General features: G+C 53.2%; 7 protein-coding genes across 7 annotated transcripts; 2 read left to right on the top strand and 5 right to left on the bottom strand.

Annotated features, from left to right (window-relative positions):
• Window positions 1-191: 191 nt before the first annotated feature.
• On the bottom strand, window positions 192-1,920 carry CC84DRAFT_1138029 (aldo-keto reductase-like protein). Its single transcript, XM_018176176.1, has 4 exons — window positions 1,445-1,920; window positions 1,291-1,373; window positions 717-1,237; window positions 192-664 (listed from the first exon to the last, which is right to left on the bottom strand). Exons 1-4 carry the CDS (start codon window positions 1,567-1,569, stop codon window positions 317-319), a joined length of 1,077 nt encoding a protein of 358 aa, XP_018040319.1. The 5' UTR covers window positions 1,570-1,920; the 3' UTR covers window positions 192-316.
• Window positions 1,921-1,943: 23 nt separating this feature from the next.
• On the bottom strand, window positions 1,944-3,327 carry CC84DRAFT_1160978 (ribosomal protein L6). The gene is made up of 6 exons (XM_018177628.1): window positions 3,265-3,327; window positions 3,038-3,111; window positions 2,974-2,981; window positions 2,878-2,925; window positions 2,745-2,828; window positions 1,944-2,683 (listed from the first exon to the last, which is right to left on the bottom strand). Exons 1-6 carry the CDS (start codon window positions 3,273-3,275, stop codon window positions 2,327-2,329), a joined length of 582 nt encoding a protein of 193 aa, XP_018040320.1. The 5' UTR covers window positions 3,276-3,327; the 3' UTR covers window positions 1,944-2,326.
• A 420-nt stretch (window positions 3,328-3,747) lies between these two features.
• CC84DRAFT_1160979 (uncharacterized protein) lies at window positions 3,748-5,876 on the bottom strand. Its single transcript, XM_018177629.1, has 4 exons — window positions 5,596-5,876; window positions 4,878-5,549; window positions 4,686-4,820; window positions 3,748-4,643 (listed from the first exon to the last, which is right to left on the bottom strand). Exons 1-4 carry the CDS (start codon window positions 5,641-5,643, stop codon window positions 3,840-3,842), a joined length of 1,659 nt encoding a protein of 552 aa, XP_018040321.1. The 5' UTR covers window positions 5,644-5,876; the 3' UTR covers window positions 3,748-3,839.
• Window positions 5,877-6,858: 982 nt separating this feature from the next.
• CC84DRAFT_1172440 (uncharacterized protein) lies at window positions 6,859-7,821 on the top strand (the record flags this gene model as incomplete). Its single annotated transcript, XM_018179980.1, has 4 exons — window positions 6,859-7,043; window positions 7,094-7,140; window positions 7,287-7,445; window positions 7,529-7,821. 4 exons carry the CDS (start codon window positions 6,859-6,861, stop codon window positions 7,819-7,821), a joined length of 684 nt encoding a protein of 227 aa, XP_018040322.1.
• Window positions 7,822-7,932: 111 nt separating this feature from the next.
• CC84DRAFT_1111773 (PLP-dependent transferase) lies at window positions 7,933-10,972 on the bottom strand. Its single transcript, XM_018175294.1, has 4 exons — window positions 10,592-10,972; window positions 10,439-10,538; window positions 8,395-10,390; window positions 7,933-8,336 (listed from the first exon to the last, which is right to left on the bottom strand). Exons 1-4 carry the CDS (start codon window positions 10,783-10,785, stop codon window positions 8,080-8,082), a joined length of 2,547 nt encoding a protein of 848 aa, XP_018040323.1. The 5' UTR covers window positions 10,786-10,972; the 3' UTR covers window positions 7,933-8,079.
• A 161-nt stretch (window positions 10,973-11,133) lies between these two features.
• On the top strand, window positions 11,134-12,655 carry CC84DRAFT_1111777 (8-amino-7-oxononanoate synthase-like protein). Its single transcript, XM_018175295.1, has 2 exons — window positions 11,134-12,014; window positions 12,070-12,655. The coding sequence occupies exons 1-2, from the start codon at window positions 11,252-11,254 to the stop codon at window positions 12,588-12,590; spliced, it is 1,284 nt and encodes a 427-aa protein (XP_018040324.1). The 5' UTR covers window positions 11,134-11,251; the 3' UTR covers window positions 12,591-12,655.
• Window positions 12,606-14,044, bottom strand: CC84DRAFT_1138041 (biotin synthase). The gene is made up of 2 exons (XM_018176177.1): window positions 13,701-14,044; window positions 12,606-13,651 (listed from the first exon to the last, which is right to left on the bottom strand). The coding sequence occupies exons 1-2, from the start codon at window positions 13,962-13,964 to the stop codon at window positions 12,662-12,664; spliced, it is 1,254 nt and encodes a 417-aa protein (XP_018040325.1). The 5' UTR covers window positions 13,965-14,044; the 3' UTR covers window positions 12,606-12,661.
• Window positions 14,045-14,068: the final 24 nt, after the last annotated feature.

Here is a 14,068-nt window from a genome sequence, read left to right on the forward strand (position 1 = left end):
CCATCCATCGGCGCTACGTCATCCTGGAACGCGTGCGGTGGTGCCGCTCACACAAGTCTCCGACGCGCCGACACATCCTCTACTCACCATGTCCACATGATGCGCTTATCCAATACAAGTCCGGGCCGACAGCGTGACGCTAATATTGGGCGGGAGGTCGCGCCATTGTCAGAACGGGGCTTGACGTGGCACAGCAATGTAAGACCTTCACGAGTGCAGAAGCAACGCATCTTTGCTTCACGACGATAGGTCGACTGCTTTCATATCTTGTCTAAAGTAGCAAGCGACGTTGCGTAAGTGAGCTTCAAGTCGCACTCTATGAATGGCCTACGATCGCTCGTGGGGTGTATAGCTCCTCAAGGTACTTTTCTTCCTCGTCAGTCAGCGTCTTGCCTCTTGCCTCAAGAGCCTCGTCAATTCTCTTCTCCGAGCTGAAACCGATGATGGGGGAGGAGACGCGCTTGTTGATCCAAGCCAGGGCAACAGAGCTCATGCTCCAGCCATGCTTCTTCGCCAATTCTTCTACGCGCTCAATCGTCTTCCTGTCCGCTTCGACCTGCGGCCCGGTCGTCGAAGTGCCAGCTTTCTTCTCACCTTCGGAACGGACCGTTTCACCGTAAGCAGAGGCAGGGCGGGCGAGATGGCCACGGCAGAGGGGTGCCCACTGTATGCTATCAGGCTACCTGAACAGTTCGAAGGGCGCACGATAGACTCACTGGGATCAACCCCACGCCGGTGTCGTTGCAGAACCTGTTCATCTCCCGCTCCTCCTCCCTATAGAGCAGATTGTAGTGGTTCTGCATGCTGATGAACTTGGTCCAGCCGTTCTTCTCAGCGACAAACTGCATCTGCGCAAATTGCACAGCCCACATCGAGCTTGCTCCGATGTATCGTACCTTTCCGCTCCTGATCAAGTCATGCAACGCTTCCATCGTTTCCTCGATAGGCGTGTTTGGGTCGAAGCGATGGATCTGCAAGAGGTCGATGTAGTCAGTGTCCAACCGCTGGAGGGACTTGTTGACTGCATTAAAGATGGCAGCGCGGGAAAGTCCACCTTGGTTGGTGTAGTCTTTGATTTGAGGTAGCTCATTGGGGTATTGGATTGCTCGGAGCTCTGGCTGTTCGCCAACGTAGCCGTAGCACTTCGTGAGGATGACCAGCTTCTCGCGTGGCAAATTGTATTTCTTGATCGCCTTTCCAATAATTTCTTCAGAGACACCGTTGGAGTAGACATTGGCTTGTGCACATTAGGAAACAGGTACTTGATTGAGTGGTAAGATGGCTGCGTACCAGTGTCCCAAGTTGTGACACCCTTATCGTAGGCCGCTTTTAGTAGCGGATAGGTTTCTTCCTCTTCAATCACCCAGGGTTGCCTTACAAAGGTTAGTAAATCCACTAAGTGTGGAGAGTCACGGCGCGACGGCCCGCGGAGGCCTTGCCTTACCATTTCTTGGACCCAAAGCTCATCGCACCCAATATGGGAACCGATACCTTCAGCCCACTCTTTCCCAGTCTCCTGTACTCCGCTTTCGATTCCTTGAGGAGCTTCTGAACTACTTCGTCCGACATGGTGTCAACGTTTTGAGTAGATGATGATGGCGGGGTTGCGAGCTCAACGTGGGGTGGGGTACTTGAATAGTGACGGCAGGAAGGTGCAGATGGTGGGACGGCATCCCTCTGGGATCGCCAATGGCTTTATACGTCCGAGCATTGTGACGTGTGGACGGCTGATTAGGAAGCGAGACGGCAGAATGCGTCTCAGATGGCGGCTTTTGCGGTGATAGTTGTTAACGTCGACACATCCATGGCTGCTGATGCCATCTTAGCGTGCTCTTCGGAGTACCTTGCCCCGCCTCACCCTGTCAACAACGCACCTTTGCTTCGGGAAATGACTTCTCTCATACATTCCATCGTTGCGACCAAGGCAAAGTTCAGACGATATTGACCGTGTCACTAGTTCCGCGCTTTCGAGAGGATTGCTCAGAGTGGCACTGTACATATAGTGATTAAGAAAACGCTATAGATCTTGGGAGGTGCCAAGTATGTTCGTAGACAAGAAGAAGAGCAAATGGGAACAATAGAAGGATGGCCCAAACTCCGGACATTTAGACTGCATTCGTTTTACGCTGCCAAGGTCCTGGCTTCACGAGAGGTAAACGTAGCTGCATGCATCGTTCAGTCACAGCCGTACGGCGTGCGATAGCTGGTATCAAGTTTTTGTTCGTTGAACATGATTTTGAGCTATGTCCCCAATGGCGCCTGTTTGCACACCCGAATGCAGGAAAGCTCATATGCCCGTAAAGAAACCCGTACCCTCATGACCCGCTTATGCGTCCTCAACAATGTTGCCCCGCTCCGAAACGTAGAGACCGTCCAAGAACTTTCGGATATCCTTGTTGCGAACACGGCAGATCTGCTGGATGTCGGCGGCACTCTGGGAGACGTCCTCGATGCTGTTTCCGGAGAGCTGGAGCTCGTCCTTGACGTTCTTGGAGGCCTCGACGTGGACACCGGGCCTCATGTTGACCCTTCGGACGATCTTCTCGCCAATGAAGTTTCGGATCTCAACCTCGAAGCAGTCGGTTTCCTTGTTCTTCTCAACGTTGACGTTGATGGGGAAATGGGCGTAGACGTATCGCATCTTGTACTTGAAGCCCTTGGTGACACCGATGATCAGGTTGTTCTACTCCAGTCAGCGCTGCTATCCAATGTCCTAGCCCTCACGGGAGGTGGTTGCGACGTACGATGAGAGTGCGGACGGTACGGAGGGTGGCGACGCTCTTGCGCGAGCCGTGGTGGAGCTCGATCTTGATGAGGTTCTTCTTAGGCTGCCCGGTATTAGCGCAGTGTCCAGTCTTTTGCGACTGTGCAACTCACGTGTGTGAAGGAGACAGCCAAGTGACCCAACGACTTGGTCAGTTTGCCCTGATATTATAAGCATGCTATCGTGAAAATCCGCTGCGACGTGCTTACTCGGGGACCTGCGCGGCGCAAAGTTAGTCAACATATTGGTTCAAGCATCAGACATTTAACTCACCCTCAACAACGACATTCCTGGTCTTGATGGCGACCTTGACCCCCTCGGGGATCTCGAGAAGTTCCTCGGAGTGGCTGTTGCGCAATTGTCAGTCTAGTCCCTCCGTTGTAAAGAGTTGCGAAAGTGCGAATCGAGCCCAGCGTCAGGCTTGTGTCCGTCGGCTGGGGCTCGTGGAGTGTCTTGTGCCATTCGGTAGGGAGAGCGTGCAGAGCGTTCGGGAAGCGTACATGTACTTCATCTTGACGGCGGCGTCGTGGGTTGGTGTTGATGTCGCTGGTGGCTGCTGAAAATGAGAAGTTTAGCAGCCGCGAGTGTGCGGGTTCCGTGCTTGGCTTCGGTTATTTTAGTGGTTGTGCTATCCCTTCTCGGGCGCTAGCGTTGGCGCGCGCCCCTTCGCCGGCCACAACACCTTCAGCGGAACACACTATCAAGCATGCGAAGCCTTGTCGAGGTAAATCATTTGCAATCGTCATTAAGACACCGCATCACCACTGCGATATATTTGTTGAGCCAGGATTCGATCAAGCGTTCCCACAACAGCCTTCGCCTTGCTTGTATTACAACATCGCTGCCTGGGACAACGACTAGGACTAAGACTTCCACATTTGCGATCCCAGGTATGAGGGGACTGCCGGGTGCCTAGGGCGATACCCTCTCCAGGTTTTGCTCGTCTCACTGTACTCTCATTATTGAGGTCAGCATAGGGTTGTACCACGAGATCAAAGTACTCCAACGCCTCCAGTACAACTCATGCAGACTAGGATCAAAGTCTTGTGTACCATTGGCGCACGAATTGACTACTCTACGTTTTCCTGCACACACACGGCCCGCCTCCGGCAGCTGCCATGTACATGCGTTGAAGCTTGCTTTTCGAGATCGCGTCTCCGTTCAACACCTTGATGAACTCGTTCAGCTTTCTGACGCACCATTCTTCCATGACTATGGCTTCCGCTCGCTTCTCAACCTGGACATCCTTCAAGGCGTCGTGTTCTCTTCTTCGCCACCAGGTACCATATGACACTTGAAGAGGCATTCGCATGATGAGCGGGCCTACCGGCGGTGTGTCCTGTTTTTCCGCGTATTGCGCTGATGCCGCTATCAATCTTGCGCAATGTGCTTCCTCCTCTTCCAAGTCCGCAGTCTGGAGGATCCGCGAGAACGGGAAAGTACTTCTTAGTGTCGTACAAAGACTACAGACCAGAATTCGTACACAATAGCAGCGAACTAGGCCCTCGAATATGTTATACCACTGAAACTCCAACGATTGTGGGCAGTATCTTGCCAGATCTTTATCAAGCGTTTCCACCCACGTTGCGCGCTTGCTCAATGCCGCGACGATCCTCGGGGTTATTATGTCGGAATAGCTGCAATAGAGATGTTCCGCTAGTGCTAATGCTTCTATGCCAGCATCGACATCGAAGGGGTTCTCGCAGACTCTTCGCACCAAAATTGTAAGTCGCGGCACCTGTATCATTTGTCGCGAAATTTCTCTGGAAATACAAGTAAAGTCTTCACATTCCTTTTCTGGATTCTCCGGCGGTGGCAAGTTTAGCCACTCCGATGAGTCAAATGTCGATTGGGAGCCTCCCCAGATAGACTCCGAAAACTGAGTCGTGAGCTTAGGCCGGCAAATGGGCTCGGTACTTACATCATGATTTAGCGCAGCATAAAACAAGGATCGACTCATGTCATCCGCTTTTACTTGAGGTCCTCGTGCCAAGAGTAGCTGGATAAGTCCCCTGTAATGCGACTGCCACCTCAGTTGACCAAAATCGAGCACCTCCTGAACAAAGTCAACGGTGTTTCCGAGTGATATGCGGGGTTGTCACGGCTATCTCACCTCAAACAACAGAAGGAGATTCACCGCCGCTAATGTTTCAGTTGCAAACCTCATATGATCGTCCGCGTCGAGGACTTTCTGCAAGCTCACTATGGCAGCGTTGTACTTCTTACTCGCGCTCGTATCGCCTATTCCCTTTTTGCTGTAATAAGCAACATTTGCAGACACGAAACAATCTGCTGCATCATCGAGCGCTGGATTCACACCGAGTCTTCCGGGAACCGATGATATCCAGCCACCCCACAGGAAGGTCGAAGTCCAGTCAAAATTCTTCTCGCCCAGCATATCTGAGAACTCCGCGCATAGGTAAACTTCGCGAGATACCAATGGTCGCGGTACGCCAACTTTCCGCATATAAGAAAGTCCTCTGCTACTCGGGTTGCGGTGTCTTGCTTTGAGTACCGTCCTGAAGGTGTAGAAGACCCCATCTCCCGACCCAGCTTCCTTTATTGATCGGATCATTAACGCCTTAGCCATCCCTTCGGAAGGTTCTGGGCCGGCTTTCATGGAGATTATACGTCCGTCTCGTGTGTCATGAATTGTGAGATACGTAGGGTCTGTACCCGATTCATTGGTTCGCACTTTAGCGAAACGCGAGGTATGTGAATATTCATATGCACAAGGGCGATTCTTCTTCTTGCATTGCCCGCATATAGGGCGTTGCTCGTCACACTGCAGGCATCAGTGGCAGCTCATTGCTCCACTATTGAGTGCTTACCTTCACTTTGCGATGTCGGCAAACATCGCATTTGTCCTTTTGAGTCATTGTAGAATTCAGACTCAGCTTCGCGAGCCGTTTCTGGGACTTTTTATGTCCGGTACCGTGAGTACATAGGCTGCAGATTCTTGTTACTCAGGCTTTCAAATCATCTATAGCTGCGCAAGTCCAAGGAACCTGCGTTTCTCATCTGTTTCCAAGAATGCCTCTGAATCGTGTACCGGCACAATTACTTACGCCGAGCTGAGGTATACCAGCAGGTAAGACAAGCCCGATGAAGGTCTCACCCGACCGTGTGGACTCTATGAGGCTCGAGCGCGAAGTCTCGCACTTTCTAACCAGTTTTGGTGATAATTTGTCAGTCCAAAATTATCCCTGCTGTGGGTTGAGACATTCTATTCGTTGAAGCGGCTTACAGTGGGGCAGTCCAACCCTACCATTTCTGAGAAAAACGACATCTTGGCATGAGGGGACAATTTCCATCTTCATCGTCAATTACCTCTATCTATTACTTCCTCTGTAGCTTATTGAGCATCGGCACGCCCGTATATCTGGCTTTCATGGTCGAGCTCAGGCTAACTGGACGCAAATGCAGAGATAACACCCATCTCGAATATTATGTCCAGACTCTTGCTCATGAGTAATACTGCTATAAACGACTCTATTCTGGGTCAGACTGTTGTTATTGATGACCCTACTAGGTCATACGTTACTGAGTAAAGTGGCAGTCCAAGCGCATGCGTTCCATGGAATTCTCATTGCAAGCCCGAAATTGCGTTGATTCTACCACACGCGCTTTCGGTGTGCTGGATGCTACAGTCGCTGCACTGTCAAGTAATGATTGAGAGAGGCCATCGGGTAGTCCTAGAAACCAAGGTTATCGATGAGATCCTGTGCCAACGAATTGTCGGATTATCGAACATACCGCACGGCTACGGAGCGATGTAATGAAAGCAAGGCCACACCAACGGCGTTACCGGAACGTTGGGTGGCCCATAGAGCATGTGGTATCAGAGCACCTCTTATCTCAGCTTCAGCCTGGAGCGAAAGAGCCAGACTCATTTCCACAAGAAATTAAATAGCTACCATGGAGAGACAAATCGTGCAGACTAGCTCGGTTGGATTCGATGGAAGATCAGGAAAAGGGCCCGTCGAGCAATGGCGATGGTCAGCTTTCCCACATCTCACCGTAGCATGCGCCAAAAAGGCTGAACGAGAGTAAATGCTTTCAGTCAACGTTGAAAATGAAGATGGCCACTATCAATGGTACCTTTGGGAGTTATACGGCATGCGATACATGATCGCCTTGATGTGTACGCAAGTGCTCGGTCTTCTGCTGCCACCGATGCACCAGAGCTGAATCTCGGCGGTGGCCGGACTTGGAACCTTTCATTTGTCTTCAAACAAGGTCATAGTCGATATACAGGTTTCCCCGGGACAGCATTGGCGTGAGTTTTCGCGCATTGGGTGGTGCTGCATCAAGTACTACGGGTTACAGATTAGTAATTGAAGAGACTTTGGACGAGAATGGCATGCTGTTGCTCTGTGAGGACCCAAACAACGGAAAATGTGAACTTAGCCCATGTCTCGTAGCAGCCTCTACTTCATCTCGAAATCAGCCGCTCGGGTACTTCAGGTTGCCTGCTCACTTACACACACGGGGAACCACAAGCTTGACTATAACACCTTAGCTATCCAGTGGTTCGACACCAAAGACTTTGCCGGCGGTGCGACCATCGGCTTCGTTGGATTCACATGTACCGAACCTCCTGTCCCTGGTATCCATAGGATAAATTTTGGACACGGATGGATCAACCCTGCGCCGGTCCACGAAATTGGTCATGTGCCGGGTATGACACACGAGCATCAATGAAAAGGCCGTACGTCTCTGCTTTCGTGGCCTCAATTGCTCTCACTGACACCCCATCTCAAGGCGACAACTTGGTTGCGGACCGGTGCCACAACGTCGAAGACTTCAACGAGAAATTTGAGAAGCTCTGGTCCGAGAAATCTGACGCGACGTGGAGTGATCTTTGCGACAATATTGCCTACGCACTTAGGCTCGTTATGTACGCGGGCATTCGACTGGAGATCCACGGACGCGCCAAGGGCGAACTCATTAATGGGAAGTTGCAGATTACGGTGAAAACTACGACCCTAAAGGCACCAGGCACTACCGCAGTGATGTGTTTTTGGCAGATGATGTGGACTGTCTCCCACGGTTGACGAATGCATGCACGCTAGTCAACAACGAGAAAGGGTACGCCCTTTCACCCAAGTGAGGAAGATATCAAGGGGGTTAATAAGACATATCTGTGGATGTATCCGCTAAAAGCTGTAGAAATTGGAGGGGCAAACGGAACAGTTTCGTGAGTAAATAAGTTTGGGTGTCAGATCGACGGCATCTAAATCATGGTCGACAAGACACAGGGCTTATATATGGCAGGGTTCAGACCATCCAACAGATCCACGACAACTTTATTTCTACCTCTCCTCCCCCATCCAGGTGACATCGTTGGAATCTTTCGGGTTCGTCTTTGGACTTCTCGTGATGCCACTGACGCGGTCCAATTTCTGCTTCAACGCGTCACCCACAGCCTCCAAGTCCTTTGGCGCCGTCGTTAAGCTCGCCATAAGGTAAATGACGTTCCCTAGCACTCGCGAATGTATACTGACTGCCGTGTGCGACCGATCGTTGAGTAACGCATCCCGCAAACCAGCAGCTGCGTTTGAAGTGTATCCTGCTTTGGTCAGCGATTCGAATCCATTAAACGACACCCTTGCAATGCAGGCACTTACCAGAACCTCCCTCGTCTTTCAGCGCTACGGCCAGCACGGAGCCAATAGCAATGACGTGGTCAACAGCATCGTGGTAACTCAGCCACACCACCAGCGGCTTCCCCCACATGCTCCATGTCTTTACACCTCCAGCTTCATTCGCGTTCACCCCGCCTTTAATAGTCCACCACCTTGGGGCCACCTGTCCGCCTCTGTGCCCGCTCTCCCAGTCCCACTTTCGTCGAAAGCTTTTCCATGCATAACCGTTCTTCAATACTTCCATCTCCTTCAGGGACGTATTGGCAACGTGGCATCCGATGGGGTGCGCGGTGTAACTGTGACCGTGGAGGAGTGCGTCAGACTTTGAGGGGGAGAGGAAGGCGTTGAAGATGGCTTTGCTGGCGAGCGTGACAGAGAGAGGGAGCAGACCGCCGGTGAGGAGTTTGGCATGGATGGAGATGTCGGGGTGCACTTCGAGAAGGGTCGAGGGCGTGAAGTGGCCAAGCCGGTTGAGCCCGGTGAAGACCTCGTCGAAGAGGACAGGCACGCCGGTCCAGTGGAGGGGGTCTGAAGGCGGGGTGACCTCGTGTTCTGTGAACTGGTAAGACCGGACTACTTCAACGAGTTTGCGCTGGAAGAGTGGGTCAACGAAGAGCATGCCACCGGCGCCGAGGAGTATGGGTTCCATGACCAGAGCACCGAATTTTCTGCCCTGGCGTTTAACAAGGATATCCAGTTGATCCCTGATGTACTTCTCGTAGACCCACCAGCGACGTCCTTGGCCCTCGCCTCTAGCCTCGAAGTTGAACACGTCATCGAGGTGGGAAAAGAATTCGGGGCCGCCGAGCTCCCTCGCCATGCCCTTTGGAGGCTCGACCATCCACTCTCCACTCCTCATCTTCACGGTTGGGAAGTCGAACCAGTATCCTCGACCGCGGTACCAGTCTACCTTTTCGTTGTAGACGTTCGGCTCGGAAGCGTCCATGGCGCCGATGGTGTCACCGTGGTAGCTCCCCTTCAGGCCAAGAATCTCGATGTTATCTTTAGAGCCGTCCCAGTCATAACGCTTGCATGCCGCTCGGATCGCCATCTTGATGCCAACTTCAGCAGCGGTGCTGCCGTCGTCGGTGTAGAAGCACTTCGCGAGACGGGGATTTTCCATGCCCTTGAGCAGCGTCTCGGCGAGCTTAACGGCAGGCTCATGTGTTGCGCCAGCAAACATCACGTGGCCGTATCGTCCTGCTGCATATGCGGCGGCAAGAGCTAGCCTTGGGTTTCCATGGCCGAGACCCTGCGTCCACCAAGATGCGGAGCCATCGAAGGCCGGATAGAGAAGCGGTTTCTCAGCTGTATGGCCTAAGCTCCTACCTTTCAAAGATGTGGGCGTGTGTTTCGCTTGGAAGTAGTCGCCGTATGCAGAGTCCCAGACCAGAATATCGTCGGTATTTGTCACAGTCTTGTGCTGCGTGAACGGATGCCAGATTGACTTCCGTGTTCGGCTTGGTAGCTTGTTCATAGTGGTGAGGCGGTCTTCGTGACGTTGAACGATGGAGTCAGCAATCTTGTTCATTCCATCAGCCAGGCTTTGCTGTTCATAGTATTTCCGCATGACTGCACGTTCCTGTTCTTGTGTGTAGCCTCCTAACTCCGGTATCCAGGGCAGGGTGAAAGCTGGGATATCCATGTTTCCGAAGTACTTGAGCAAGTATTCAGAGTTCTCATACTTTCCCTTATCGTCGAAGCAGATCACAGCACTGATGTCGTAGCCACGGAGGGTCAGAGACTCTGCGGCTGAAATGGTGGAAGCGATACCTCCAAGGCGATGGTCGCCAACCAGGACAACAGGTAGTCGCATTGGCCTGAAGATATCTGCTTGTGGTACTCCGGAAGGTCCAGGGCTCAGCACACCACCAGCCGTCTCTACGATGGTGAGGCCCATGTGCTTCTCCCAGGAGAATTTGGCTGCATCTTCCCTGATTTTGGCGTAGACCCGCTTGACCAAATGGTCGTCTGTAGGCTGATGGCCGTCAACTAAGATTCACAACCAGTTCGATTCACGACCTACCACAAATTCCGCCCCACGCACCGCAATGTGCGGACTCACAGGTTCCTTGAACTGGAACAGCGTAGTGACAGATGCTCCATCGACGTGTCTCTTGACATAGCTAACTGCTCATCAGCTCGTCTCTTGATGGTAAGTAAAACGTCCGCAACATACGAATCATCAGCATCTTCCATGGGCCCCGTCGACACCGGCTTGATATAGTGCAGGCTCCATTTCCGCTTCCCTGCTCTGCGGACGAAATGGGCACCTAGCAGCGTCGAGAAAACTGTCTTGCCGACATTGGTATTGGCACCATACACCTGGAGCGCAATGAGATTCTGCCACAGGCCCGACGGAACCCTCGACATTGACGTTGGTAATGGGATGAATATCGCTGTATCGGCTTGAGTCGGCGTACTCAGTGTTGCTCCAGCTTTGCGAGGGCCCACTAGCGTGATGCAGCTTAGCGGTTTCCTGTTCCTAATCCGCAGCCTCGGCAGCGATCAATCCACGAAACGTTGCGGTGTCGCTCTCTCTCAGGTGCTCCCGTCCACCCGATTGACTCACAGGCAGCCGAGAGATAACTTGCCGACCATTTCAATGGCATAATGGACCCGGTGTGGGCCCTTGCACGCTATCTTGCTAAGCCCAACCGAGACGCATCTGGATGTTGGGAGACGCGCTAAGCAGTACACCAACATCTAACCCGCATACATCCCTGCATCGATCTAGCCTCCCCCGGAGCAGTTTACGTGAATCATTCATTAAAACCGAGGAGCACAAGTTGCAGGCATAGGAAGCTTCCAAACAGAACCTCGCAGGCTAGATCACACAATGGCGCCTTCAGCTCTGGAGCGCAAATTCCAGTCCCTCCTGGAGAAACGTCACCGAAACTCCACTCTACGCAGCTTAACAACAGCACGAAACCACGTCGACTTTTCCTCCAACGACTTCCTCTCGCTTACCACGAACCCGGCGCTGAAAACTGCTCTTCTCGAGGAGATCCAAGCCTCGGAGCGGCCGCTGGGTTCCGGCGGTAGCCGCCTGCTGGACGGCAACTCGACGTACGCGGAAGACCTCGAGCGCGAGATCTGCGAGTTCCACAACGCCGAGGCTGGGCTGCTGTTCAATTCTGGTTTCGACGCGAATGCGGGTTTTTTTGCTTGTGTGCCGCAGAAGGGCGATGTTGTGGTTTACGACGAATTGATCCATGCGAGTGTGCATGATGGGATGCGGTTGAGCCGAGCGGAGAAGACGGTGCCGTTCAGACACAATTGCGTGGAGGACTTGAGGAGGGTTTTGAGCGCGTTCAAGAGTGAGAGCCCTTTAATTCGAGATCTGGAAGCTGAGAACCGCCATGTTTTTGTTGCGGTAGAGGCGGTGTACAGCATGGATGGCGATGTAGCACCGTTGCAAGCCATTGTCGACACGGTGGACGAGGTCTTAGGACCAGAGGCTGGGTATGTTGTCATCGATGAAGCACATGCTACGGGCGTCCTTGGAAAGGAGGGCCGAGGTCTCGTATGCGAGTTGGGTCTTGAGAGGAGAGTGTTTGCGAGATTGCATACGTTTGGGAAGGCGCTGGGCTGCAACGGAGGTGAGACAACATCTCTGCATGTATCACAGAGCGAAGGCGTATTGACAGTATGTAGCAATTATACTCGGATCCAATCTCCTGCGACACTATCTGATCAACTACGCCCGTCCGCTCATTTACACGACGTTCATGTCGTACACTTCACTTGCTGCTATCCGCGCCTCCTACGCGTTTTTATCGCAGGGCAAAACAGTCCCGTTAGCGTCAAACCTACAGTCGCTGATATACACCTTGTTCACGCGACTAAAAACCGTGGATTCGGCAGCTTTCACATTCTTGTTGAGTATACCGCAAGTGCGGCCCGAATCACCCATTTTCTCAATCCAGCTCGCCGAGCCGAAACGCCTGGCAAAGTACCTGCAGGACCGTGGCATGATGGTCAGAGCGGTCGTGCCGCCTACTGTTCCCGAAGGTACGTCGAGAGTGCGAGTGTGTCTGCACGCTGGAAACACAGAGGCTGAGATTAATGGGCTTGTGGCTGTGATAGAAGAATGGTGTAACAAGGCATTAGACGAGCAGGATGCTCAAAATGTAAAGGTCCGGAAGCAGGACAATAATGTGATGGCTCGGCTCTAGCAAGATAGCAAAAATACTGGCAAAAGACATGATGGATCATGTTGGTCTATTCACGAAGCTACACTTGAAGATCATGCGGTGGTTGGCTGCGTGCTTGAGCTCTGAGCCTCCGCACCAGCAGGTTGAACAGCAGCTTTCTCAGCGAGTTCTTCCTTGCCACCCATGGTCTCTTCGACCTCCATCGGCCTCAACCCCCACCTCTCAAACATGGCCTTGTCCTCCTCCCAGCCATTGCAGGCTGTCGTCAGCATCTTCTCGCCTGTGAAGACAGCGTTTGCACCGGCCATGAAGCACATCATCTGCTTCTCCTCCCGCATCGTGTGCCGGCCGGCCGCCAAACGGATGATGGTGGTAGGGAGAACAAGCCGCGCTGTAGCGATAGTGCGCAGGATAGCGTCGAAAGCAATCGTTTTGGTCTCACCCTTTGAGATCCTATCACCAAGGGGAGTGCCCTTGATGGGCACGAGCGCGTTCACTGGAAACGACTCCGGATGGGCAGGAAGTGTAGCAACGGTGTAGATGAGCCCGACATGGTCTTGGGGCTTCTCACCCAGACCGAGAATGCCTCCCGTGCATACATGGATTCCTGCATTCTGCACGTTGTTGATGGTTGCGAGCCGCTCGTCGTACGACCGTGTAGTGATGACACTGGGATAGTGCTCCCGGGATGTGTCCACATTGTGATTGTAAGCTGTTAAGCCTGCGTTCTTGAGCTCCTTGGCCTGCTCAGCGTCGATCATGCCGAGGGTCACACAGGCCTCCATGCCGAGCGCTCTGACGCCCTTGACCATGGCCGTGACGTTCTTCAGGTTGGTCTTCCTGCCACGCATGTCTCTCCACGCGGCGCCCATGCAGAAGCGCGAGCTGCCATTCGCCTTGGCTACGCGAGCAGCCTCGAGAACCGACTCAACGTCGACCATCTTGGAAGCTTTTAGACCCGTGTTGTAGCGGGACGACTGGGCGCAGTAGCTGCAATCCTCACTGCAGCCGCCCGTCTTGATGTTCATGAGAGTGCACATCTGGATCGCGGCGGGATCGTGGAAGCGGCGGTGGACGGTAGACTGCGGCGGTTAGAGACGGCACAGAGGAAGGAGGCCCGCGAATGCGTACGGCGCCATGTGTGAGCTCGATGAGCGACGTGTTGTACACCTCAGCAATCTGTTCCTTGGTCCAGTTCGTCCTGGGGCCCGTGGCATTGACAGCATCGCTGAAGACGCTGCCGGCGTTGGAGGGTGCCGCCGGCGGGACTTGTTGAGCAGCAGCCGAGATGGGGGCGTCGATGACTGTGCTGAATGGCCTGGCGATGCGGCAGGTGCGGCCGAAGCCAGAGGAAGGCGCGAGCCGGACCGGCCTCAGGAGGGCTCGGTGTGCCATGGTGAGGAGGAGTGGACGAGGAGCTGCATGCTGGCGGCTGGACTGTCGAGCAGTCAATATGCAATATGGCGGCCCACGTTGTTGGTGCGGTATGTTGTTGGACC

The sequence above is a fragment of the Paraphaeosphaeria sporulosa genome, assembly GCF_001642045.1.
Source record: "Paraphaeosphaeria sporulosa strain AP3s5-JAC2a unplaced genomic scaffold CC84scaffold_2, whole genome shotgun sequence".
Taxonomy (NCBI): domain Eukaryota; kingdom Fungi; phylum Ascomycota; class Dothideomycetes; order Pleosporales; family Didymosphaeriaceae; genus Paraphaeosphaeria; species Paraphaeosphaeria sporulosa.

Excerpts from the sequence above, each read along its gene's own strand:
- CC84DRAFT_1160978 (XM_018177628.1), bottom strand. Across the intron at positions 2,829-2,877 it reads TGGCTGTCTCCTTCACACAC|CCTAAGAAGAACCTCATCAA; the intron begins GTGAGTTGCACA and ends AATACCGGGCAG. Across the intron at positions 2,684-2,744 it reads GTACCGTCCGCACTCTCATC|AACAACCTGATCATCGGTGT; the intron begins GTACGTCGCAAC and ends TGACTGGAGTAG.
- CC84DRAFT_1111777 (XM_018175295.1), top strand. The coding sequence starts at position 11,252 with ATGGCGCCTTCAGCTCTGGAGCGCAAATTCCAGTCCCTCCTGGAGAAA. Across the intron at positions 12,015-12,069 it reads GGCGCTGGGCTGCAACGGAG|CAATTATACTCGGATCCAAT; the intron begins GTGAGACAACAT and ends GACAGTATGTAG.
- CC84DRAFT_1111773 (XM_018175294.1), bottom strand. The coding sequence starts at position 10,785 with ATGTCGAGGGTTCCGTCGGGCCTGTGGCAGAATCTCATTGCGCTCCAG. Across the intron at positions 10,539-10,591 it reads ATGGAAGATGCTGATGATTC|CTATGTCAAGAGACACGTCG; the intron begins GTATGTTGCGGA and ends ATGAGCAGTTAG. Across the intron at positions 10,391-10,438 it reads TGCGTGGGGCGGAATTTGTG|CCTACAGACGACCATTTGGT; the intron begins GTAGGTCGTGAA and ends GACGGCCATCAG.
- CC84DRAFT_1138029 (XM_018176176.1), bottom strand. The coding sequence starts at position 1,569 with ATGTCGGACGAAGTAGTTCAGAAGCTCCTCAAGGAATCGAAAGCGGAG. Across the intron at positions 1,374-1,444 it reads AGCTTTGGGTCCAAGAAATG|GCAACCCTGGGTGATTGAAG; the intron begins GTAAGGCAAGGC and ends AACCTTTGTAAG. Across the intron at positions 665-716 it reads CCGGCGTGGGGTTGATCCCA|TGGGCACCCCTCTGCCGTGG; the intron begins GTGAGTCTATCG and ends GATAGCATACAG.
- CC84DRAFT_1160979 (XM_018177629.1), bottom strand. The coding sequence starts at position 5,643 with ATGACTCAAAAGGACAAATGCGATGTTTGCCGACATCGCAAAGTGAAG. Across the intron at positions 5,550-5,595 it reads GCCGACATCGCAAAGTGAAG|TGTGACGAGCAACGCCCTAT; the intron begins GTAAGCACTCAA and ends TGATGCCTGCAG. Across the intron at positions 4,821-4,877 it reads ATCTCCTTCTGTTGTTTGAG|GAGGTGCTCGATTTTGGTCA; the intron begins GTGAGATAGCCG and ends GACTTTGTTCAG.
- CC84DRAFT_1138041 (XM_018176177.1), bottom strand. The coding sequence starts at position 13,964 with ATGGCACACCGAGCCCTCCTGAGGCCGGTCCGGCTCGCGCCTTCCTCT. Across the intron at positions 13,652-13,700 it reads TCGAGCTCACACATGGCGCC|TCTACCGTCCACCGCCGCTT; the intron begins GTACGCATTCGC and ends TAACCGCCGCAG.